At 40.5% G+C, this 26,264-nt stretch overlaps 1 protein-coding gene across 2 annotated transcripts in view; it reads left to right on the top strand.

Annotated features, from left to right (window-relative positions):
* The first annotated feature begins 1,631 nt into the window (after window positions 1-1,631).
* LOC144493526 (ensconsin-like) overlaps window positions 1,632-26,264 on the top strand; it is a 131,259-nt gene continuing 106,626 nt past the window's right edge. The window contains exon 1 of one of the 2 annotated variants that reach the window (XM_078212577.1): window positions 1,632-1,696. In XM_078212577.1, the coding sequence (XP_078068703.1) occupies window positions 1,639-1,696 (58 nt within the window). In that variant the 5' untranslated portion in view covers window positions 1,632-1,638. The remainder of the gene's footprint in view (window positions 1,697-26,264) is intronic. The other variant, XM_078212576.1, reaches the window with a different exon arrangement.

Below are 26,264 nucleotides of genomic sequence, written 5' to 3'. Positions count from 1 at the left end.
ATTAAGATGTGGAGATGCCGGCGTTGGACTGGGGTAAACACAGTAAGAAGTTTAACAACACCAGGTTAAAGTCCAACAGGTTTATTTGGTAGCAAAAGCCACACAAGCTTTCGGAGCTCTAAGCCCCTTCTTCAGGTGAGTGGGAATTCTGTTCACAAACAGAGCTTATAAAGACACAGACTCAATTTACATGAATAATGGTTGGAATGTGAATACTTACAACTAATCAAGTCTTTAAGAAATGAAACAATGTGAGTGGAGAGAGCATCAAGACAGGCTAAAAAGATGTGTATTGTCTCCAGACAAGACAGCTAGTGAGATTTTTCACATCCAGGCAGGTTGTGGGGGTTACAGATAGTGTGACATGAACCCAATATCCCGGTTACTTACATTACAACAGTGATTACAATTCAAAAGTCCTTAAAATTGGCTAGAAAAGCATTTTGGGAGGCCCTGAGATATGAGAGGGACAACAAGTATGTTAATACAAGTCTTCCTTCCCATTTGAGTTATAATATTATTTCTGATCTGTTCCATACGGTAATAAAGTCAAGACAAAGTTGTGCTTTTAAATTATCCCTGTGGTTCAGATCTCCAGCTCTGAACTATACTTCTAAATTTTGAAAATTATTAAGGTATTGTGTAAGTCATGTCACAGAATCGAGGCCATTCGGCCCATCGTGTGAAGGCGTTTAGTTTCGGATGGTTAACGCCAGATGCGCGAGGAACTCGTAAAACACATTTTTAGGATAACATTCTTGATCATTTTTTGTCATTGAGCTAACCAGAAATGATTAGTTTCACTTCAGGGGTGATTCTGGGATGTTTTTTTAATGCTGGAAATAATTCCAGAATAAAAATGAAAAATGTTGGAAATACTCAGTAGGTCAGGAGGCATCTGTAGCGAGGAATTGAATTAACAGTTCAGGTCGACGACCTTTTATCAGAGCATTTGTAAGCTGTTTTTGGAGTTTCGTTGATTAAATAAAAAGATAAAAGGGACAGAAGTTTGGGGGAACTGATTGCTTGTTAAATTCTGGCATTAGTTGAAGGGACGGTAATCTCTGGTTCCGAGATTCCATTCGTACCAACAAAACGGTCCCTCAAGCAAGACTGTGAATGTTAAAGAGATTTTAACAATGTATTGAGAATGCAATAGAATAAATGGCTGGTAGCTCTTATATTAATGCACTGTATATTTGTATTATCTTTTACTCGCTGTCGTGCTTTGTTCCCTAACTATAGCTGTGACCCCCACCCCCCATTGTTATGTATTAGTGTAAAACCCGTTGTTACGTTCATGAGGCATTTTGTGCCAATCTTTTGTCTGTCCGCAGCCGTGAGATCTTTGTCTGATATGTTTATTTTTTTATGTAATGATCGCTGTTATTCGCAAAGCGTGACACCTTCTTTATGATGTATTAGTGTCACAGCAGCTGTGAGCTGTATGAGCTGCCGCGGATGTGTTTGTGTGGTAGGCGCTGCCTGCCCAGCTGTGTTGAGCTGCTTTGCTGGCCTCTATGCACCAACCTGTGGCTCTGTTACCTGGCTCGGTGAAGGGCGGGGCCTGCTATCCCGCTGCTTGAACTTCCCGCCGCCCCAAGGTGGCTTCGCCTGCTGCTGCTGACGTCAGGAGCAATGGCGGAGGCGGAGGGAGTCGCATCCCGAGTGGATGGCGGCGACGGTGTTGGCGGTGGTGAGTTGTTTAAAGGATGGGGGGTGAGGTTGGGGTAAGAGTTTGGTCCGGAATGAGGGAGGGGGTGTGTGTTGGGAAGATGGTGTCAGGAGGCGCAAGGGAAGTAGGGGGGTGGAGGAGGAGGGCTTGTTCGTCTCTTTTGTATTTGGGGACGCACCTGTGCGGCCGGGCCGGGAGGCAGGAGAAGCTGCGCCGGCCGTTGGTCGCGAGCAGGGCCTGTTGCCCACGTCACAGTGGCCGGTACTAGGAAACCGGGGTGGGGGGGGGTGGGGGGCACGAGAGCCGGAGCGCAGAGGGTGCAGCTCGCGCCCCTGCTCCGTCTGACTGCAACAAGTCCCGTCCTTTTAATGTAAAGGTTAAGACGACCAACAAGTGGCACAGGGTGAAACTACCTGTTGGAATTGGCTCATTCCAATAAATGTGTTTTAGTTCACACAATCGCCTTCCCAAAATAGAAAAGTACGAATACGTGTTGGAGCACTTTTAATTTTTTTTTAAAAATGAGTTGTTTTTCTTTCTGAAAACTCGATGTTGTCGGGATCAGCTTCCCAGCGAGCATCGCAAGGGAGCAGGGAATGCTGTGTCTGTTTCCGAGCGAAGCTACAAAGTTGGGGTTTTTTTTTTGGTAGATTATTTGTTTGGCATTTAAACAGTCGGTCCCCTAGTTCAAGTTTATGCGTATAAACATTGAACTATCTGCCACGATTGATTCTCCAACTATTCTCTCTTTTTTGGAGCCAGAAGAAATGTCCCCCCCCCCCCCCCCGTCTAATTTTATTTGCTCGGTGAATCCCTGTTCCTGGTTTTACCTGGCGCTGGACGTGGGGCGCGGCTGCAAATTACATACATATACTTGTTAATATTGTAATTTACCATCGGGCCTAGTTGTTCTGAATGCGTTCTTTTGAATACACTAGTACAATTGTGTTCGAACACGAAGAACAACTGAATTCCTTACTTGCCACATAATTGTTCTGCATTATGCTGCATGTCTCGTTGCAAGTTGGTAAACCAGTACCATTAGTGGCAGATATTAACTACGCTGTGGGTGGGATCCTTATGTAGTGAAGTTGGAAACCTCAGATTAGCCAGTGCTTTTGTTTTTTTTGTCAGAAGTAGAATCAATTTTTGGTTCTGCAAACCTACAGAGTGCCTGAGTGAGACATTTTGCATTTCATAAGCATTATAATCAGTATGACACATGTGGCACAACTATTCACTACTCCATATAAATCATGCTTTCAGAAGATTTAGCCGATAAGTAGTTGTTTTTTTTCTCAATTGATTGTTTTGAAAGAAGGAAGACTTGTAGCTTGTCACTTTCTGCACCACAAGTTTCAAAGCATTTCGTTTCATTTCATTTTACAACTTATTAAAGTTTTGTAGGAAACTCAGCTGATTTGTCCACACCAAACTCTTTCAAACAGTATGTAACCATGACCAGATAATCTTTTTTTGTCATGTTGATTGAAGGGTAATTATTGACCAGGGCACTACAGGGCATAACTCCCCTGTTATTCTATACAGTGGGATCTTGTATATTCATTTGTGGGAGCAGATATGGTTAAGGGAGCAGCTTAATGTCCCTTCCAAGAGATGGAATCTCTAGTACAGCCCTCCAATCAGTGTTGCACTAACATGCCAGCCATAATTTTTGTGTTTAACTCTTGGAGTGGAACTTGAGTCTCCAACCTTCTGTGTTGAGAGATGTTATTTTTTAAAATTTTGGGGGTCTATTGTGTGAAACAAGTGTATGGATCTGTGTGTGAAAATAGTTAAGCTGGGGATTGATTGGTGACGTGAAAGGAGTGTAGGTGTTAAAGGCATGCATTTGAATTATGTTTGGCCAAGTGAATTTTCTATACATAAACAAGTAGTGGGTAGAAATTTCAAAGGGGAATTAAACTTGGAAAACGTCATTAGTAAGGACAGGTTATTAAATTTTATTTGACCTGGAAGTGGGGGAACAGGGAGGATATAAAATATTTTTATATTTTGGGGACGTCAAAGAAGTGTGAAAGCCAATCAGTGTGAAAGTAATCAAAGATGAAATTTTAAAAAAAATATTTAAAGAGAGATGTTAGGATGGCTGTATGAGACCTCCTGGGATACAGTTTGGGGGAAAAGAGCTGGGAAGAGGCAAAGTTCAGCCAAGCCAGAAAAGTATCTTTTTCAGAAAGCAGGATTTTGCTTTCCACAGCAGAGGGGAAAAGAGTTTGAGAAGTTCTCCAGCAAAAGCAGATTTGCCTTGTGGTAATACTGGAATTTTGTGGTTAAACATCTGTAACGGAATGTTGTCCATGTTCCTGTGTACCTAACTAAGTGAAGTTGTTTTGAGGAATATTCTGTAAAACAAATTTTAACTATGTAACTATAATTTTGTGTGCTTAAGTTTTCTTTTAATGTTTAAAATCCCAATGGAATTTGTGGCTATTGAGTTCAGACTTGTCAGAATACAAGAGAACTTGTGGTAAGTGGGCCAAGTTTGCCTTTGAGCTAAGTTTGTTCAGTAATTAATATCTGCTAGATCATAACACATCTAATTCATGAGAATATAATTTTGGAGTTGCTTGTCATAGTGTTGTAAATTGGGAAACTTATCAGGACTGAAAATTAGTGGAAATATGTTCATAGGCTGAACGCTTTGTCAAGTGTTTAACGTTCTCAAGTATATCTTGCAATATAACGTTTTACGGTACAAGTGAAATATTTCAGATGCTAGAAATCTGAAATAAAAACCAGAAAATGCTGGAAAACCTCAGAAGGTCTGGTAGAATCTGTGGAGGGAGAGTAACAGTGTGATGCTGCTAACCTGCTGAGTTTTCCCAGCATTTTCTGTGGCTTATTTCATTATTTAAGAATTGAGTTTAAACTTGAAGGCTGCTCAGCTTCTAAATTGATTAACATAATGCTAATTTTAGTTGTTAATATTAATCATAAATTTAAACACTGCATATGGCTATTTTGGCCATTGTCAAAGTGGAGAGATTTTTAAAATGAAAAATGTCATAGAATGCATATTTAACCCAGTGCATTGTTAGTAATACAAGAATTTTAAAAAATGGATGCGAAGTGAACAGAGATCTTTACTTGTATTGAGTTTGCAACATTCATTTCTGTACAGCTAGAGGGGAGGCTAGAGAAAAAGGGAACAGGTTATCTTGCTCAAAACAAATTGTCACACTGATTTGTACTGTACTCTTCTTTGTTCTTTGATTAGAATGGGACTCCTCTGCCAGTCTTTTAGCAAGAGTATTTTAGAAATCATGACCTGTGTATCTAAAAATATTTATATTCTGTGCATACCAGGGAAATGATTGGGGTTAATGATATGGGCTTTGGAGTGTTTTTTTGACAACATCTTTGCATTTTGAATTAACAAATGTTAAATTGTTACTATATGGTTCATCCATTTGAGGGATTTGTTACAATTCAACCGTCTTGTACATAATGCAGAGGACCACTTCCGCAGGCAAACCGACACTTGTTTTGAATCAAATGATTGTCGACATGAGCCAGAACACTGAAATATGCATGCAATGCCTGGGATGTAGTTTTTGCTTTCCATGTATATGTTGGAAACAGTAATTCTGAATGGGTAAATAATGCTCTGAACTCTATAAATGCAAAATAAGTTTAAGTAAAAGGAAGAGCCAATTTGAGTCAGAATTTTCTCAACTGATTTCAACTAACTGTATTTTGAAGTGACTACAAAGTTGATTTACATATTTTGTAAAAATGAAATATGCAGTGGTATTGCTTATGATGAAATGGCATCAGGAAAAGTCTTCCAGCTGGTAGCTAGATCAATAGAAAGGTCCAATGGTATGGTATGAGGGCAATATATTGAAAAAGGAATAACAAGGGAGTGCCTGCCTGGTATTGGAGTATCAGAACTATGCTGATATAGGGGTAATTGAGGGACATGTAGCACCGGTTGTTTTAGAATGTGTGATTGATCATTGGGGAATGGGATGGTGAGGGATTAGTTAGTGGGAGAGGTGATGCAGGGTGCTGTAGTGGAAAGTATGATAACTGTGACAATTATTCATTGTTTAAAATTATTTTAAAATCCAAATAAAAATTTGTAAATCTGCATTGTTGATATTGCTTTAAAGAACCAAATGCCATTTCGCAGTTTGCATGAGTGACAAGAATGGAAGAGATTACAGGACAATTTGGGTGGAGAAGGCACAGATGAGAATTGACAGCAAATGAGTGGAGATACTAGCGAGAAAGTTGAGAGATGGGGGGATGGGAAAATGGTCAATTGATCACAGTTCTCTTCCATGTTTGGGTTTTAAAAAGGAAAGGATTTCTGCATAAATGAACTGGTGACACAACTTTTTAGCTCAGATTGCGCTTCAGTATGAATGGTGCCTGCAATTTAAATAAGGTGCTCTGCAATCCCATTAAAGCATTAAAATCCTACGCTTCAAAAACTCTATTACTCTGGTTTCTGGCATTGTTTAAGCATTGCCACACTGCAGGAAATGCTTATACAACTTGAGATGAATTGTGGAGAGCAGCAATACTTCCCTTGAAGACTTAGTTGAAAGGTTAGTTTAAACACAAGTTGATTTTAATTTTGATAGGTGTTAGAGACAAGTGTGGCAAGAAAGAAATAACTTGGATTTATATAACAGCTTGTATGATATCATAATTTATCAGGTGAAGTCATTTATGTGATGCCTTCAATGTAAAAAAAAAGGTGCTTCCACTGCATGAGCTAATAGAACGGGACCAAAAAGGTGGTTAGAGATGGGTTTTAAGAGCATTTTAAGGTGGAGATAGTTGCAGTGAAATTAGGGAAGGAGTTCCAGAGCTTAAAGCACAGCAGCAAATGGTAGGATAAAGACAATCTAGGATGCAGAAGAGACCAGGATTGGAAGAATACATAGATCTTGGAGGATTATAGGGCTGGAAGGGTTAGAAAGCTAGAGAGAAGTGAGGCCATGGAAAGATCAGAATTTTAATCCTCATTTTCAAAGGTCAAGAAGTTTCTGGATCGGAAGCCATTATAGTTCACTGACTGCAGCAGTGGTGGATACATTAGCTTGGTGTGAGTTCACGCATGGGCAGTAGTGTTATGGGTGACATCAAGTTTTCAGAGGGAAGACTTGGGAGTCTAGCAAGGAATGTTGGAATTGTTGAGCCCAGAGGTGTGATGTTAGTGTGCCTTTTAAAGGTATTTTTTAATTCATGGTCACAGCCTTAGGTGATGTCATTGTTGGGAGGAGGAAAAATTGAAGTTCGGGTGACGGGGATTTTCAGTTTGGAGCTGCAAGTTAGAGTTGGGTTTTAGAAGGGACAGCAAAATAAAAATGTTTTTTTTCCCCCTCCCTGTTGTTTTGAAAGTTATCTTGGTGTTCTGAAAGGTGAAAATCAGTTGTTCTTGGTGGCTCACCAGAGTGTCCCTGGTGTTTTGGGAAGCTGTCTTGTCTTCAAACTGTTTGGAGTGAATCCAGAGAACTTCAACCAAGGGACTCAAATTTCCATTTTCACGTGAGCAGTAGACTTTGCTGTGTTAAACCTGGTATAAAGGGTTTCTGCTGTCTATGGGTTTTGGTTTTAATTGGAACACCTTAGAGATGCTCATTAGGAGTTGTACATTTTAGTGGTTGTTCTGTTTTTTGTTTGTAATTGATAAAAGTTCTTGCTAATTTTCTTGCTATATATGTTTAACTATATTCTTAAATAAACTTTTCGATAAAAGCTCCTGAGTGGGTTTAATGCTTTGAATCACACCTGAAATGACATCTCATGCTTAACCTAGCCAAATACAAAACTTGTGATTCAGGCGGGCTTCATAAAACACTTGCGTTTCTAACCTGAACCATAACAGGGGTAACAAAGGCATGAATTAGTGTTTCAGCAACAGATGAGCTGAGACTGGCGAAGGTGATGTTGTGAAGGTGGAACTAGGTGGTCTTAGTGCTCGTGTGAATAGATGATTGAAAGCTTATCTTGGAGTCAGCGTGGAGAGGTGGGCCCAGCGAATTAAAACAGTGGGAGAAGGGAGAGCAGCTTCAGAGTGCGATCAGCATGGAGAGAGGGGAGGTGAATTTTTTGAATAGGTGACCAGGTGTGTAGATGAGGGCAATGCGTTTTACATAGTCCACTTGGACTTCAACAAGGCTTTTGATCAGGTCCCACGTGTGAGACTGATTGCTAAGAATTTGGCAGTTTGGATCCAGAATTGGCTGAGTAGAAGGAAGCGGAAGGTGATGGCTGAGGGGCGTTTTCTGAATGGAAACCTGTGTCCAGTGGGGTCCCGCAGGGATCATTGTTGGAACCCTTGCTGTTTTTCGTTTATATAAATGACTTAGTCTTGAATGTAGGAGGGTTGATGAGTAAGTTCACGAATCAGAAGAAAATTGGTGGAGTCATAAATAGTAAAAGTAGATTACTGGAGCTTGTGGACGGGCTGATCAGTGGCAAATGGAATTCAATCTGGACAAGTGTGGGGTGATGCACTTCGGCATGTCAAACAAGGCAAAGGCGTATATGATGAATGGCAGGATCCTGGGAAGCACCAAGGATCAGAGGGATCTTGGTGTGAATGATACCTGTCTGTTAAGGTAGCAGGGCAGGTGGATAAAGTGGTTAGGAAGGCATATGATATACTTGCCTTTATTAGCCAAGGCATAGAGTTTAAGTGCAGGGAGATTTTTTTGGAACTGTATAAAACATTGTTTAGGGCACAGCTAGAGTACTATGTGCAGCTCTGGAATTCAGAATATGGAGAGATGTGATAGCACTGGAAATGGTGCAAATGAGATTTACCAGGATGTTGCCTGGGATGGAGAGTTTTAGTTACAAAGAGAGATTAGATAGACTGGGATTGTTTTCCTTGGAGCAGAAGAGACTGAGGCAGGACATAATTAAGACGGATAAAATTATGAGGGCTTGATAGAGTAGACAGGAAGAAACATTTCCCCTTGGTGGAGAGCTCAATGACCAAGGTGCATAGATTTAAGGATTAGAGGGGATGTGAGGAAAAACCTTTTCCACAGAGGGTGGTGGGAGTCTGGGACCCACTGCCTGAAGAGTGGTAGAGGCAGAAATCCTCATAACATTTAAGTATTTAGATGTGCACTTGCGATGCCAAGGTACACAATGCTATGAGCCAAATGCTGGAAAATGGGATTTAAATAGATGTTTGTTTTTGACCGGCACAGATGCGATGAACCGAAGGGCCCTTTTTGTGGTGTAGAATAGACGTCTATGAATTCAAGATTATGAAGACCTAGTTTTGTCTCAAATGATTGCTAGGGAGAGGGGTGGAGTTTGTAGTTAAGGCACAGTTTAAAGCTACTTCTAGTCTGGCGAGGGGCTGGGTACGATGCTCTTTGGAGAGTTGGTGCAGACTCAATGGGCCAAATAGCCTCCTGCACTGTGTGGATTCTATGGAACATACAACTTAGGAGCAGAAGCAAGGTATTTGACGAGTTGAGTGTACTCAGCAATTGAATAAGATGATGGCTATTCTGTTTGTTTCAAGTTCTACATTCCCATCTACCTTGGCTAACCTTTCATTTCCTCCGCCTTAAAAATATTAATTGACCCTGTCTCCATCGCCTTCTGAGGCAGAGTTCCAAAGTTGCAAAATCATCTGATAGAGAAAATTTCCCCTCACCTCTGTCCTAAAAGGGCAACTCCTGATTTTAAAACCGTTCTGGACTCCTTCACAGAAGGAAACATTATTTCCATGTCCACCCTGTTGAGACCATTCGGAACCTTAAATACTTCAATCAAGTCACCCCTCGCTCTATTTGAAATGCTAAGCCTGGTCTGTCTAATCTTTCCTCCTAAGACAACCTGCTCATTCCAAGTATTAATCTCGTAAACCTCGGCTGAGCTGCCTCCAACGCATTCGGATCTTTCGTAAAATAAGGAGATCAAAACCGCACAGTATTTGAGATGTGGTCTTACTATTGCCCTGTTTAACTGAAGCATAACGTCTTTAATTTATGTTCAATTCCTCTTATAATAAAGGGTAGCATTCCATTAGTTTTAATTACTTGCGTACGTGAACACTAAGTTTTGGTGAATTGTATACTAGAACACCTTGATCACTCTGACCTCGGAATTCTGCAGTCATTCTCCACTTCCTGCCAAAGTGAACAACTTCCACATGTTCCCACATTGTACTCCATCTGCCGTTGTCCACTTGCTCAACATATGTATACCAGTCTGCAGCCTCTTGTCCTGTTCACAATTTACTTTCCTACTAATCTTTCAGTGACTGCAAATTCAACTGTGGTGTCTCCGCTCCACTCCATCTAAGTCATTGATATAAATTGTAAGAAGTTGAGGCCCCAGCACAGACCCCTGAGGGACTCCACTCATCACATCCTGCGATTCGGGAAAAAGACCCATTTATGCATACTCTCTATTTCTGCCGGCCAGCCAATCTAGTATCCATATTAATATGTTACCCTCTATATCATGGGCTCGTACTTTGTGCAATATCCTTTCATGTGGCACCTTGTCAAGTGCCTGCTGGAAATCCAAGTACATTATGTCTGCAGACTCTTTTATCCACAGTGTCTGTCACTCCTTCAAAGAACTCCAATAAGTTGGTTAAATATTATTTCCCTTTCTCAAAACCATGTTGACTCTTCCTGATTGCCTTGAGTTTTTCCAAATGCCCAGCTATAATCCCCCTGATGATCAATTCAAACTCCTTTCCCAAACACCAAACTAACTGGCCTATAGTTTCCTGTAATATGCCTCCCTTGAATAGAGGGGTTAAATTTGCTACTTTCCAGTCAAATGGAACTTTTCCAGAATCTAGCAAATTTTGAAAAATTTACACCAATGCCTCATTGACCACCTCTTCTAACACCCAAATGTCAGCCTGCAGCTTAATCAGTTTGCTCAGCACCACTTCCCTTGTGACTATAATTTTACCAAGTTCTTCACTCCCTCCCATCTCCTGATTTACAGATATTAATGGAATGTTTTCTTTATCTTCTATCGTGAAGACAAAAGCAAAACAGTTGTTGATTCCATGCACCTTTTCCTTATCTACTATGAAAACTCCATTTACTTTTTCATGTTTAAATACCTGTTTAAGTAATCAGTTTTAACATTCCTAGCTAGCTTCCTGTCATACTGCCATTCCTATCATTATATTCTGTCCTATCATCTGATCTGCCACCCATCTTTGCGTAGTTAAAAGGTTTTTCCTTTAGTTTGATGCTTTCTTTTTGTTTAGTTTTCAAAAGTTTAACATGAGCAGCAGAGTTGTGGCTGAGCTTAAATGGATAGTGGGAGTGCCAGCAAATAGACAATTGAAATATTCAAGTCTAGAGGTAGCAAATCCATAAATTTGGGATCTGTCTGGGTTGGTTTGCTGCTGGGATAGAGGTTGAGCAATTTCATAGAAAGTAGGTATATTTTGTGATGGACCTGATATGTGACCTGAATCTGTCAGTTACAATGCCAAAGTTGCCAACAGTCTGAATTCAGCCTCAGATTAATCTTTCATAGCCACAATATGTTTCTTAATGCTTTGCAACCAATGAATTTTATTTGAAGTGTAGTTATTGTAATGTAGGAAAACCTGACAGTCAATTTACACTCAGGGTCCCACAAACAATAACATAAATTGACAATTGAATTGTTTTAGCAGTTGTGCATGAGGGATAAATGTTGGCTAGGATACCAAGAAAACATCCTTTTTATGAACAGTCCCTTGATCTTTTATGTACGCCTGAGTCTCCTTTTAATAACTAATTTAAGTTCTGAAAATGGAATGCACCTGATGTGCCACTCTGGACACATGACTGAGTTGGCTATTGATGAACAGTTTAGCAAAGATTGTGCTCGGCCTTTCAACAGATTTGAACTTTGAATTGCCTAGTTACTACGTGGCTTCAAAGTGCAGAACCTCATGATCCGGGTCAAAGTGCACTGGCTGCCATCAAATAGCAGCTGTTTTGAAATTGCCATTCAGCTTAAAGTTTCCTTTGATATAGCAGTTTTTCAGCTTTTAATTGTTTAATTTTTGGTGACCAAGTTGTATTGTTGCGGGATGACATTGTAGTCACAGCAAAGCCACAGTTGGCTTAATTTTTTTTTGGACTGGGATTGCGATCTGCAAAACAAGAATAAATGCAAGTTTTAAGGAATAGTTCTGTTTTAAACTTAGCAATTAACGTTTCTAAAGTGCAGTTATTCAGATAAATTCATGTTCATATTGTACCTAATTTGTAACTATAAAGGTTAAAGAAATGATGTATTAACAATTTTGGTTCAAAATAATTTGTATTTAAAAACAATTGTTCTCTTGTTTTTCTCTGCGTAAACATTTTTCTAAAGTTTCAGAGGAAACCAAAGAAATTAGGCTTGCAAAAGTCTGAAGAACAGAATGGAAACTAAAGAAATCAAGTACTAATCAAGTATTAAGTTTTGTTTTGGAGAAAGGAGTGCTATTTGTACTCTTATGTCACTGATGTAAAAACACTAAATCAGAGAGTAATCTGGAATATTAATTTAATTGTATAATAACTGTGTACAGATAAAGAAAAAAAAACCCTATTGCTAGAATACAGGCAGAGCTGTTAGTGTCTCTGAAAATACTCTTTTTGAATGACAACATGTTATATTTTAAGCACTGTAATCAGATTTGGCACTATAAGATTGAAATAGTACTTGACATTGACTAAAACTGTTCAGTGTCAAGTTTAGTTAAAAGAATAATTTGGCTTCATTTGAATAGTATAGAATGAACAGTGCCTAATGTAAGAGAGGACTTATGCACTGAATCAGAATTCTAAATTTGCTATAGAAAGATTTACTTCTGCTTACTGATGTTACAAAGTTCTTGGAAACTTAGCATGAGAGACATTTGAATTAAAATTTGACCAGTGATTTTATTTCTTTTAAAAATAACTAAATTACATTTAGCAGATTCCATGCTTTATTGCTAGTCACATCTACCATAAAGTAGTGCCTGTTTTCATTTGTCTGAATCAACACAGAGCAGTCAATCACAGAACAAAAGCTGCAGCTTGGAATATGTGGTCTGATATTAATGGCATTGACAAAGCAAGTTGTTGAAAAGTTGAACAATAATTTTGTTGTTATATCCTAAGATCAGCAACTATGGACCATTTTGAGTTCTGAATATTTGTTTGGGAATCTTCAGAGACACCCTTATGCCACGTGAGATGTGAATTTTGGACACGTTGATTAAAGGATATTACGTTGTGTTTACACTAGTCTCTGCATTGTAATTGGGAGCAGGAAGCCATAGCATGTTTCTGTTTTTTTTTCCCCCCTTTCCCAAAGTCTCGGGTGCTGAGATTAGTTGTATAGCAATTTGGTCAGAACACTTGAGAAGGGCCTACTCTTGCCCAAAGATTTATTCAACAGCCAACATCACTAATGGTATCTGGTCATTATTGCATTACTGTGCAGAAAATGCTGCCCAATTTCCTAGATTATAGTAGTGACTATACATCATTGACTATAGTGTTTTGAGGTATCCTGTGGTCTTGTAAGAATTTTTTGAAATGCAACATCTTTCTTGGGGAAGAGAAAAACTGAGTAGAAATGATTTTCAGAGTAGCTTTAAATGTACAGAAACTTGGTTGCAGGTCAGAATTAGTAAGTTGGGCGGCACGGTAGCACAGTGGTTAGCACTGCTGCTTCACAGCTCCAGGGATCTGGGTTTGATTCCCGGCTTGGGTCACTGTCTGTGTGGAGTTTGCACATTCTCCTCATGTCTGCGTGGTTTCCTCCGGGTGCTCCGGTTTCCTCCCACAGTCCAAAGATGTGCGGGTTAGGTTGATTGGCCATGCTAAAATTGCCCTTAGTGTCCTGGGATGCGTAGGTTAGAGGGATTAGTGGGTAAATATGTAGGGATATGGGGGTAGGGCCTGGGTGGGATTGTGGTCGGTGCAGACTCGATGGGTCGAATGGCCTCTTTCTGTGCTGTAGGGTTCCTATAAATTCTATAAATTCTATATTGTCATAACCAAGGAACGTTGTAAAAGTAATACTTTGTTAAGTTAAAATTGTTATGTAAAATAAGCCAGTTGTTAGTTTTGATGTTGCCTGGCTGGAGGGTTTTTTTCTGTCCTGCTGCTGTAAATGTTTCTGACATGTGACATTTCAGTAGCCAATTAATGAGCAATGTTTCTCTATGTTCATGGTCCTAAAGTCTGTGTATGCGATTGATTGTATGCTGGCCTTGTATATCTATTATAAAACTGAAAACTAACACTGGGAACACTGATTTCTGTTTTGTATGCTCAATGTCCTTGATTTGGTTTGTTTTAAAATCTTGTCAGTGAATTGGAACTCTGGTGATTATTGCTGATAGGATATCAAATTTCATACCACTGAGAAAATACAATGGCTTAATCGCCAGTTATGCTGATTCATAATATGTAGGAGCACTTTTAAACATGAAAAACTAGTTATTAAATGTTAATGGCTTTATTTTAAACGCATGTCAATTAATTTCCTGGCACTTGACATGGAAGTTCTTGCTTGCAAATCCTTTAGTCCAGCCCTAGTGCATTTCTGTAACCCTTTGCTTTCTTGCTTGCCCAAAAACTCTGAATTAATTATCCTGACTGATCTGTTGTGTATGAAACCTCTTTGCACCTCCATTGATCATCAGCTATCTTGGTTCCTCCCCCCATCTCTTTTGAGATGCATTTAAATAAAATGTTGGCCTGGATTTTGGAAGGGCACACACCAATTACCCTGAAGAAAGCCTGGCTGTGAGATCTAGTGCTCTCAGTGACAAGAACTTTACCTCTCTAAGTGCAGTTCGTTGTAGCATTGTTTATTTGAGACTCCCTGCGGTTCGATGCTCGAGTAGCCAATTACATTGAAGAATTTTTGGTCAGCCAACCAAGAAATTAAAAGCACTAATAATCAAATGACTTCAAACATTTTACGCAGTGCAAAATAGGATCATGTATATGAGGTGAAAGTGTAATCTAGTAATTGATCATGAGAGACATTTAGGTATTGCTGAAAAAAGAGATTTTGTCAAAAGGTTTTCATCTTGCACTCATCAGGACAATTGGCTAGAAAAGTAATGTAAGGGAGAACACATTTGTACTGTATGAGAAGAGTGTAGATTGTTAGAGCCCACTTGCCAACCAATCAGATATTGCCGTGGAGAATACAGCAGTTGATAATGGCTGACAGTTAACTCCAAATATTGTATATTAATAAATGTAGCTTCCAGTACATGCAAACACTCCACACTGCAAGTCCAAATGACAATCTTAAATTGGTTGACAGTGTAAGTCTTGACACATTGAGGATTATTTAGCAGATGTTGTCCAAACACAGAATCACATTTAATGTTGGGCACTCTGTTTTTAGTTTTGCAAGCACAGCTGGTTAGGTACAGTCTGTACCTTGCCCATTGCAAACAGCAGAAGGGACATGCTGTTTGAGACCATCTGCCAGTCTTTGGGACGTATGACCTACATGCCTAGCATCGCACTGGCACAGCTTCACGCTGCTACTATGCAGTAGCTACACGAGTGGTATTTGCCACTAACATGATGTTGCCATTAAGCTAAAAGGACATTCTGCCTATTAAACAAATGAATTATGTGGTATATTAATTTCAGTGCCATTGTGATGTAGTGTAGAGCATTTGTGTGCATTGGAAGCTACATATATTAATACATAGGAACAGGAGTAGGACATTCAGCCCCTCGAGCCTGTTCTACCACTTAATGTGATCATGACTAACCTGTGGCTTAATACACAGAACCTTATTCTTTGCAGACAGAAGGAACATGTACACACACATTGCATCTGTTTCAACTAAACAAGACAAGTAACATGCATTCCTTGGTTATATCTTGACCGACCAGAGTTGAGCTGTTTGGTTTAAATTTCATACCCTTGGAGCCAGTCAAATCTAATAGCAAAATACTGCAGAATATACAAAATAAAGACCACACTACAAACATTTGTTAGATCTGGGAGGACATTTTATTCCAGTTTTTATTTGATTCAAATTTCCTTTGCATTGCTTTTCTAGCCAATTGTCCTGATGAGTGCAAGATGAAAACCTTTTTGACATGGTGGGATTCAAACCTGCAAGCCCAGAATATTACCCTGGGTCTCTGGATTATGAGTAAAGTGACAAAACCACTAAACCATCACCTCCCCTTTTACCCTTTTCAGTTGTCTTTAGAATCATAGAAACCTCCTTTAGAGCAATCCCTGTGATGCTAGTGAAAGGATATAGGTTTGCCTTTCATTTTCTTGGCTTCACTAAGACTAAAAAATGCAGCTGAGTTTAGCAAATTTCCATTTTCAGATTGTGTCTATATCAGTTGTGAACAACATTTGAGTGCATTTCATTTTGGATCTACTACTGCAATTTGATATGCGTACTTTGCTGTTATTATTCAAAGCAGCAAGGGTAAGCATTGCCTCATTGTTTTTCTTACTTCTGATGTTCCTGCTATTTATGCAGCATTTGTGAGGCTGCTATGTAGGCCACTTGCAATATTTTATACCAGACTGCTTGTGCAAGTGTGGGCCAGGCAAAATTTAAGTGTACTGCATAATTAAGTATATAGGCCGCACACAACAAAATTTAGGGATTTCATCGCACTCTTCCCCTATTCACCATACTCCCAACCCCAACAAACAAAACAAAGATAGCTTTTTAAATTTATGTCTGTGTTGCGAGATCTTTGACCAAGGGAAATAAAACTGTAGTCCTTGGTCTGGTGCTTTGTGTTGCTCTTTGTGTGACCACTGGTGAAATTGGTTGCAGTTAAGTACATTTTTGACGTCTGATTTTACAGAATGGGATTTAAAGCAATACAGTTTTATAAGCTATTTTTATAAATATACTTTAGAACTAAGAAAAATGTCAGATCTAGCTTAATTTTGTTGAAATGAACTAGTTTGATACAATGGTTGGTGAATTTCCTTTTTGATTATAAAATTCATAACTTCAGCTTGAAGTGTTAGTGGTTCCGAAGTCTGAATGTAAGTTCAACTCCCCCTTGAGGGGCCTGAACACACACTTTCAACTTACTACTAAGGGAAATATGTTTTGATTCTTGTGTGTGATGTGAAATTCAAGACTTACCTGTCTGTCCAGGCAATGGAAAGGATCCAGTAACCCTATTAAAGAGCTGGTGGTGTTCTTTAGTAGCCCTGACCAAACTTTTCCTTCAACTAACACTGCACAAAGCAAATCAATTGGTCATTGATGTTTGTATGGTGCTGGCGTGTGCAGATTAGTTGCCGATTTTTGCCTATGTAACTATTTCTACAAAAGTAGTTCATTTCCTGGAAAATGCTTGTCTTGAGGGCACAATCAAAATAAGAACATAAGAACTAGGAGCAGGAATAGACCAATTTGACCCCTCGAGCCTGCTCTGCCATTCAAGATCATGGCTGATCTTTTCATGGACTCAGCTCCACTTGCCCGCCCGCTCACCACAACCCTTAATTCCTTCACTATTCAATAATCTATCTATCTTTGCCAGAAAACGCAAATACAGGTTCTTTTTTTTCAGAATGGTTGCCACTTTTATTGTGTTGTAAAAACTCAGTGCACGTCAGCATAACGTAAAGATGAAACTCCTCTCAAGATTTAGATCAGATTTAGGAGGATTTGACCTGCCCTAAATCTTTAATAGATCCTCTGCTAGGAAAGCTTTCTAAGTGCTTAGTGCTTCGAGTCAAATGCACTTGAATTTCAATTTGTTTTTGGCAAGTTGCTATTTTTAAGCTACTGATGTAATAATTTGGGAAATAACTGCTTTAATTCTGTCTTTTTTGTAAAGAACTTAAAATGGGATGAAGCTATTACTCATTTGGGATAAGCTAGGACTGCTTCCCACTTTATTTTAAATGTTCCTTTTGTCATGGAATACATATTATTTGGGTGAATAAATATTTTAAAATTTAGAAGGCATCAAGACTATCTGCTTAGAATTTGCATTGCATAGAGAATTGGAAGGGAGTGTTTATTCATTATTACAAGTACTGGATATTTAAGAGGGGCTTGAATGAGTACTTGGATAGAGAAGGAAATTAAAGGGTACAGAATGGAGCTGATAAATGAATAGCCGAAGTCTCACTGGCAAGATTTTCATTTCACAGGATATGGCCAGGCCATATCCGACTGCAACGGGATCTTGATCAATTGGGCCAATGGGCTGACGAATGGCAGATGGAGTTTAATTTAGACAAATGCGAGGTGATGCATTTTGGTAGATTGAACCAGCGCAGGACTTCCTCAGTTAATGGTAAGGTGTTGGGGAGAGTTACAGAACAAAGGTCTAGAGGTACATGTTCATAGCTCCTTGAAAGTGGAGTCACAGGTGGATAGAGTGGTGAAGAAGGCATTCAGCATGCTTGGTTTCATTGGTCAGAACATTGAATACAGGAGTTGGGCTGTCTTGTTGAAGTTGTGCAAGACATTGGTAAGGCCACGCTTAGAATACTGTGTACAGTTCTGGTCACCCTATTATAGAAAGGATATTATTAAACTAGAAAGAGTGCAAAAACGATTTACTAGGATGCTACTGGGACTTGATGGTTTGAGTTATAAGGAGAGGCTGGATAGACTGGGACTTTTTTCTCTGGAGCGTAGAAGGCTGAGGGGTGACCTTATAGAGATCTACAAAATAATGAGGGGCATAGATCAGCTAGATCTTTTCCCAAAGGTGGGGGAGTCTAAAACTAGAGGACATAGGTTTAAGGTGAGAGGGGAGAGATACAAAAGTGTCCAGAAGGGCAATTTTTTCAAAGGGTGGTGAATGTCTGGGACAAGCTGCCAGAGATGATGATAGAGGCGGGTACAATTTTGTCCTTTAAAAAGCATTTAGACAGTTGCATGGGTAAGAGGGATATGGGCCGGCAATTGGGATTAGCTTAGGGGTTTAAAAAAAAGGGTGGCATGGACAAGTTGGGCCAAAGGGCCTGTTTCCATTCTGTAAACCTCTATGACTCTATCTAATGCCCATCCCTAATTATGAGAAGGTGTGGTGAGCTGCTGCAGTGCATTTTTAAAAAAATCATTCATGCAATGTGGGTGTCACTAGCCAAGCCTGTGTTTTTTGTTTGTCTCCCCCAATTGCCCTTGAGAAGGTGATGGCTAGATATTTTCTTGAACCGCTACAGTCCATTGGGTGGAGAGTTAGGGAGTTTGAGGATTTTGACCATGTGACAGTGAAAAAACACTAATATAGTTCCAAGTCAGGATGTTGTGTGGTATGGAGGGAAGCTTTGTATTTAGTTGGTGGTGTTGCCATGCATCTGTTGTCCTTGTTCTTAGTTTAGAGGTTGCGTGTTTGGAAGTGCTGTCAAAGAAGCCTTGGTGGGTTGCTGAAGTACATCTTGTTGGTGGTGCACACTACTGCCTCTGTGTGTTTGTGGTGGAGGGAGTGATTGTTTGAGAAGATGGATTGGGTGCCAATTAAACAGGCTGCTTCATCATGGATGGTATTGATCTTCTCGAGTGTCGGAATTGCAGTCATCCAGGCAAGTGGAGTGTTCCTTTACACTCCTGATTTGTGCTTTGTAGATATTTTAAATTTTCATTTACAGACTGTGAGCGTACTGACAAGCCAACATTTATTGCCCATCCCTAATTGACCTTGATAAGGTTGTGCTGAGCTGCCTTGAACCACTGCAACCCCTGTGGTGTAGTTATGTGCACAGTGCTGTTAGGCAGATGGTGGACGGGTATGGGTAGTCAAGAGGTGAGATAGGCACTGCGGAATTTCAGGACACTGACCTGCTGTTGTAGCTGCATATTTATGTGGCTGGTCGAGTTCACTTTCTGGTCAATGGTAGTCCCCAGGATGTTGATAGTGGGGCATTCAACGATGGTAATATCATTAAATGTTATGGGGAGTTGGTAGGATTCTCTGTTGGTTGGAGATGGAAATTACCAGACTCCTGTGTGGCATGAATGTTACTTGCCACTTATCAGCCCAAGCCTGAATGTTACCCAGGTCTTGCTGCATATGGACACGGGCTGCTTCTGAGGAGTTGCAAATAGTACTGAGCATTGTGCACTAGTCAGCAAGCATATCTACTTTTGACCACCTGATGGATGATGAATTAAAAGCCTATCTCCTAAGACTTGATTTTAAAGAAAATGTTGAAAACAAATCCTCAGTGAAACATTGAAGTTCATCAAGGCTGCTTCTCAATTTTGAGCCATTCTGAATTTATCGAGATGAGGAGGGATGCTTTAATATGCTTTGCCAACAATTCTATTAACATCAGTGTAACTGATTGGATAACTTGACTGGAACTGATCTCCGTGCAAATTTTTCTTAAGAATACAGAGCATTTAATTGCTTCAGTGATATCAGATAATCTGAAATAAAATTGTAATTAATCTGTTTGAATTAGGGTATAATTGTGATTAATCAAGATATGAATCTTGAACTTGGTATTCTGCTTCTGAGCAGTTATTGTTACCATATTTGTAACTGTGTATATCCAGAATACGACTGCTCACTACTGCTTTGCAGTCAGATCCGAGAAACTTGTACCCATACACAACGCGTGGTGAGATCTTCAAAGAAGGTCTAAGCAACATGTATTCATGCAGAACACATAGTGAGATGCTTTCGAAGAAAGCTCCAGCATTTTGTGAATAAAGTATGATTATTTCAAACTTCTGGGAATGACAAGATTTGATGGTAGCAAGTGCATGTGAAAGCATTTTTAAACTATATTTAATGCTGAATTTGATTGAGGAAAATGCAACCCAATTTAGTGCTAGAGAGTGAGAAAAACTGAGTGAGTGGTGTGAAAACAAAATGTTGTCAGCAGTGCATGCACAACTAAGCCCATGATGAATTGGGAGGCTGATGTAGATTAGAAGCGTTTGAGAAGTTTAAGCAAAAGTGTGTATTGAAAATTAGTTTTCCTAAAGCCACTAGTGCAGAGGAAGAGGTCAGCTAAATCCATAGATTGGAGAGAAAAGGTTAAATTTATTTTAATAGCTGGGAGCTGAGTGAGAACAGTAAAGTGCCAGACAATTTTTGAAAGATTCTTTTGATTTGATTTATTATTGTCACATTTATTGGTATGCAGTGAAAAGTATTGTTTCTTGCTCACTGTACAGACAAAGCATATCGTTCATAGAGTACACAGAGGAGAAGGAAAGGAGAGGGTGCAGAATGTAGTGTTGTAATCACAGCTATGATGTAGAGAAAGATCAATTTAAGGTAGGTCCATTCAAAAGTCTGATGCCAGCAGGTAAGAAGTCGGTTGGCACGTGATCTCAGATTTTTCTATCTTTTTTCCGATGGAAGAACATGGAAGAGAGGATGTCCGGGGTGCTTGGGGTCCTTGATTATGCTGGATGCTTTTCTGAGGCAGCGGGAAGTGAAGATGGAGTTGATGAGTGGGAGGCTGGTTTGCATGATGGACTGTGCTACGTCCAGAACCCTTTGTAGTTTCTTGCATTCCTGGTCAGAGCAAGAGCCATATATATCAAGCTGTGATACATCCGAAAAGGATCTGTCATTGGTGCATCTGTAAGTATTAGTGAGAGTTGTAGCAAACATGCTGAATTTCCTTAGCTTCCTGAGAAAGTAGATATGTTGGTGGGCTTTCTTAACTATAGTGTCAACATGGAGGGGTCAGGACAGGTTGGTGATCTGGGCACCTAAAAACTTAAAGCTCTCTACCATTTCCACTTCATCACCGTTGACGGGCTTGTCCTCCACTATGCTTCCTGAAATTGATAACTATCCCCTTCATTTTACTGACATCGAGGGAGAGATTATTGTTGTTGTCCCATTTCACCAGATTCTCTCTCCCTTTCCTGTACTCCGTCTCATCATTGTTTGATGGTGTCATCATGACAACGGTGGTGTCGTCAGCAAACTTGAAAATTGAGTTGGAGGGGAATTTGGCCACACAGTCATAGGTGTATGAGGAATATAGTAAGAGGACGAGGAAACAGCCATGTGGGGCACTGGTGTTGAGGATGATCGTGGAGGTGTCATGCCTATCCTTACTGATTGCTGCCTGTGGATTAAGAAGGCTCGGATCCAGTTGCAGAGGGAGGAGCCGAGTTGTAGGCTATGGAGTTTGGAGATGAGTTTTGTAGGAATAATGTTGAAGGCTGAGCTGTAGTCAAATGAGTCTGACATAGGTGTCCTTGTTATCCAGGTGTTCGAGGATTGACTGTAGGGCCAGGGAGATGGCGTCTGCTGTGGGCCTGTTGCGGTGATTGCCTGGATCCACTACAATTCGCCAATCTGGGAGACTGATCTGTGCCGTGACTAGCCTTTCGAAGCACTTCATAATGATGGATGTCAGCCACTGGGGTGTAGTCATTAAGGCACACTGTCTGGCTTTTCTTTGATACAGGGATGATGGTAGTCTTCTTGCAGCAGGTAGGGACCTCAGATCAGTGTACAGAAAGGTTAAAAATGTTTGCAAATACCCCAATCAGCTGGTCCGCGCAGGATCTGTGTGCTCGTCTGGATACTTCATCCATGCCAGTTGCTTTTTGTGGGTTAACTTTCAATAAGGCCAATCTGCCATCTCCAATGGTGACCCTGGATACCAGTTCGACCGAGGCTTCCAGGATGGATGATGTCCTTTTGCTGATCTCTTGCTCATAAACGGGCATAGAATGCGCTGAGCTCTTTGTGAGGGTGCATTGTTGCTGGTAATTCTACACTCCTTTATCTTGTAGCCTGTTATGTCCTGTAGACCTTGCCATAATCGATGGGTGTTTGTGTGGTCTGCCTGGGACTCTAGCTTGGTCCAGTATTGTCTCTTGACATCTTTGATGGTTCTCTGTAGATCATATCTAGATTTCTTGTGGAGGTCAGGGTCACCCGACTTGAATGCCTCAGACTTGGACTTCAGCATGAAGTGGCTATTCCTGTTCCTCCGAGTTTGCAACCATAAATCTGAAGCTTGATACCGGAGCACTGAGTTGCATCCACCTGCTCAGACTATGCCAGAAGATCTTTCTGAAAATTTGAGAGAAAATGGAAACCCAAAGAAAGTTGCTGTGAAATCAATGTCATGTTAACAGCATTTGGGGCACCTGAGATTCAACAGTGGGGAAAAGGCTTTAATCATAAGGATACACAAAGGAAAGATAACTGCATATTCTACATCATTGAAACAGATGACCATACTATCTTTAGGTTGAGCAATTGCAAGGAGCTGCAGCCGATCTCAGTAAACAATGAGGTGAAGGAAGTCACACTGAGGATTGAAGGTAGTGCATCCACTGATCTAAAGTGAAAGAAAGGTCTGCTACAATTGATGAGACAGATGCTTTGAAGATTGAGTATTGCATCACTAAAGATCTGGTGAAGAAACCAGTGATTTATACCCCACGTAAAATGTCAATAATGCCAAAATAAAGCTTGAAAAAAGGCTCCAAGATATGAAAACAAAGAAAGTGATGGCCAGAGTCTACAGATGGCAAGGGAGAAGCCAAATGGATGGCTCAGAATTTTCCTGAATCCCAAACATCTCCATCAAGCAATAAAGAGAATCGTAACCCTATTCGAACACTGAACAAAATTGTACAAGCAGTTAAGAGTCAAAGTTTCCGGCAACCTTAATGCCAGAAATAGTTTCTGGAACGTGAGGTTTGAGATAAGCTTCACTACTGACTATAGGAAGTGCTAAATATTGTCAACACACATTCCAGTGTCTACCTATAAGCATTAAAGTGAACCAAATGTATTCCAGCAAAAAAGAGACAAGAAATAGAGGATGTAAAGGAACTGTTTGCATAGCTGATATCCAGATTTATTGTGTAGATGAAAACGATCATGACCACCATCCACATGGATCTATGAAGAGAACCAGGAAAGTTGGGTCCAGCTGAAAGCAAACAAATAAATTGTAAAAGTGACACTGCCAGTTGTTTGGATTGGTTATACACGCCTGACTTGAGTCAAGCCAAGTCCTATAAAAGTCACAGCCATTTCTGAGATGAAAGCTTCAAGATACAAAGAGTTGAGAAGTTTCCTTGGTTTGATCCAGTACATGAGTTCCTTCATACCTCTCCTGTCAGAACACACAGCAAACCTATTAGAGCTGATGAGAGATGATGTTGAATACCAGTGGTCAGAGCCACAAGTGGAGTTTCAGCAAACTTCAAAGAAGTAATATGCTGTTTCTGTTGTAGTGTGTCTATCATACTACAACAGAAAGAAACCTGCTACCTGCAAGCAGATGCTTCTACTATAGGAATGGAAGCAACCCTGGTACAAAGAACAAAGAACAGTACAGCACAGGAAACAGGCCCTTCGGCCCTCCAAGCCTGTGCCGCTCCTTGGTCCAACTAGACCAATCATTTGTATCCCTCCATTCCCAGGCTGCTCATGTGACTATCCAGGTAAGTCTTAAACGATGTCAGCGTGCCTGCCTCCACCACCCTACTTGGCAGCGCATTCCAGGCCCCCACCACCCTCTGTAAAAAACGTCCCTCTGATGTCTGAGTTATACTTCGCCCCTCTCAGCTTGAGCCCGTGACCCCTCGTGATCGTCACCTCCGACCTGGGAAAAAGCTTCCCACTGTTCACCCTATCTATACCCTTCATAATCTTGTATACCTCTATTAGATCTCCCCTCATTCTCCGTCTTTCCAAGGAGAACAACCTCAGTCTACCCAATCTCTCCTCATAGCTAAGACCCTCCATACCAGGCAACATCCTGGTAAACCTTCTCTGCACTCTCTCCAATGCCTCCACGTCCTTCTGGTAGTGCGGCGACCAGAACTGGACGCAGTACTCCAAATGTGGCCTAACCAGCGTTCTATACAGCTGCATCATCAGACTCCAGCTTTTATACTCTATACCCCATTCTATAAAGGCAAGCATACCATATGCCTTCTTCACCACCTTCTCCACCTGTGTTGCCACCTTCAAGGATTTGTGGACTTGCACACCTAGGTCCCTCTGTGTTTCTATACTCCTGATGACTCTGCCATTTATTGTATAACTCCTCCCTACATTATTTCTTCCAAAATGCATCACTTCGCATTTATCCGGATTAAACTCCATCTGCCACCTCTCCGCCCAATTTTCCAGCCTATCTATATCCTGCTGTATTGCCCGACAATGCTCTTCGCTATCCGCAATTCCAGCCATCTTCGTGTCATCCGCAAACTTGCTGATTACACCAGTTACACCTTCTTCCAAATCATTTATATATATATATATATCACAAATAGCAGAGGTCCCAGTACAGAGCCCTGCGGAACACCACTGGTCACAGACCTCCAGCCGGAAAAAGACCCTTCGACCACTACCCTCTGTCTCCTATGGCCAAGCCAGTTCTCCACCCATCTAGCCACTTCTCCTTGTATCCCATGAGCCTTAACCTTCTTAACCAGAAGGAAGATGATCCATTCACATCTAAAGCTGAGACCAGAGATGCCAATGTAGCCTTTTTTCATACTTGTATATGGGTTTGAGAAATTACAAACACATCAACTACAGAAGAACCTCCAAATCTTTTCCAAGCCACCAGACCTGGTTGTATCTAGTTTTTTTGAGAGTGACTAAGATTCTGTTATTACTGTTTTGGTACTAAATGATCCGTATCATTATTTGAACAGCATTTCAGTCGAACCATCCTTTCATTAAAATTGTTACTGGTTTAGTTAAAGTTCCCGGTTGGTTGACTAAAATAAGTTGTTAATTATTCACTTAAAGCCACCTTTAGGAAGAAGCACTGTGTACAGTTCTGGCCACCCTATCGTAGAAAGGACATTATTAAGCTAGAAAGAGTGCAGGAAAGATTTACTAGGATGCTACCAGGACTTGATGGTTTGAGTTATAAGGAGAGTCTGAATAGACTGGGAATTATTTTCTCTGGAGCGTAGGAGGCTGAGGGGTGATCTTGTAGAGACCTATAAAATAATGGGGGGCATAGGTCAGTAGATAGTCAACATATTTTCCCAAAGGTAGGAGAGTCTAAAACTAGAGGGCATAGGTTTAAGGTGAGAGGGGAGAGATACAAAAGGGTCCAGAGGAGCAATTTTTTCACAGAGGGTGGTGAGTGTCTGGAACAAGCTGCCAGAGGTAGTGGTTGAGACGGGTACAATTTGGTCTTTTAAAAAGTGTTTAGACAGTTACGTGGGTAAGATGGGTATAGAGGGATATGGGCCAAAGGTGGGCAATTGGGACTAGCTTAGTGTTTTTTAAAAAAAAGGGCCGGCATGGACAAGTTGGGCCGAAGGGCCTGTTTCCATGCTGTAAACCTCTATGACTATCTCTATGGGAGAAAGTTCACAGTGGAGTGAGTAATTGTTCACCAGAGCAAATCTACAAGAAAAGATAAGCCCAGAACTCCATCAATATTGAAGTTATTCTTGAGGCTTTAGAGTTAGTTACAAGCCAAGAAGCGAACTGGTACTAGCAGATGCACTAATTTGGCTGCTGCTATATGACAAAGATGAAATAGAAGATCTAGGTATGAAGATCCATCACCTAGTAAATGTAACAAAGTCAAATAAATGATTGAGAAACAGCAAAAAATTAAGAGTTACAGATGCGCTCTCAGCAAGTGATCCAAGAATGACCTGAAAAGATAC

Source organism: Mustelus asterias, chromosome 5, assembly GCF_964213995.1.
Source record: "Mustelus asterias chromosome 5, sMusAst1.hap1.1, whole genome shotgun sequence".
Lineage (NCBI taxonomy): Eukaryota > Metazoa > Chordata > Chondrichthyes > Carcharhiniformes > Triakidae > Mustelus > Mustelus asterias.
The sequence above is the reverse complement of the archived record's forward strand: the minus strand, read 5'-3'. Positions and strand labels throughout refer to the sequence as shown.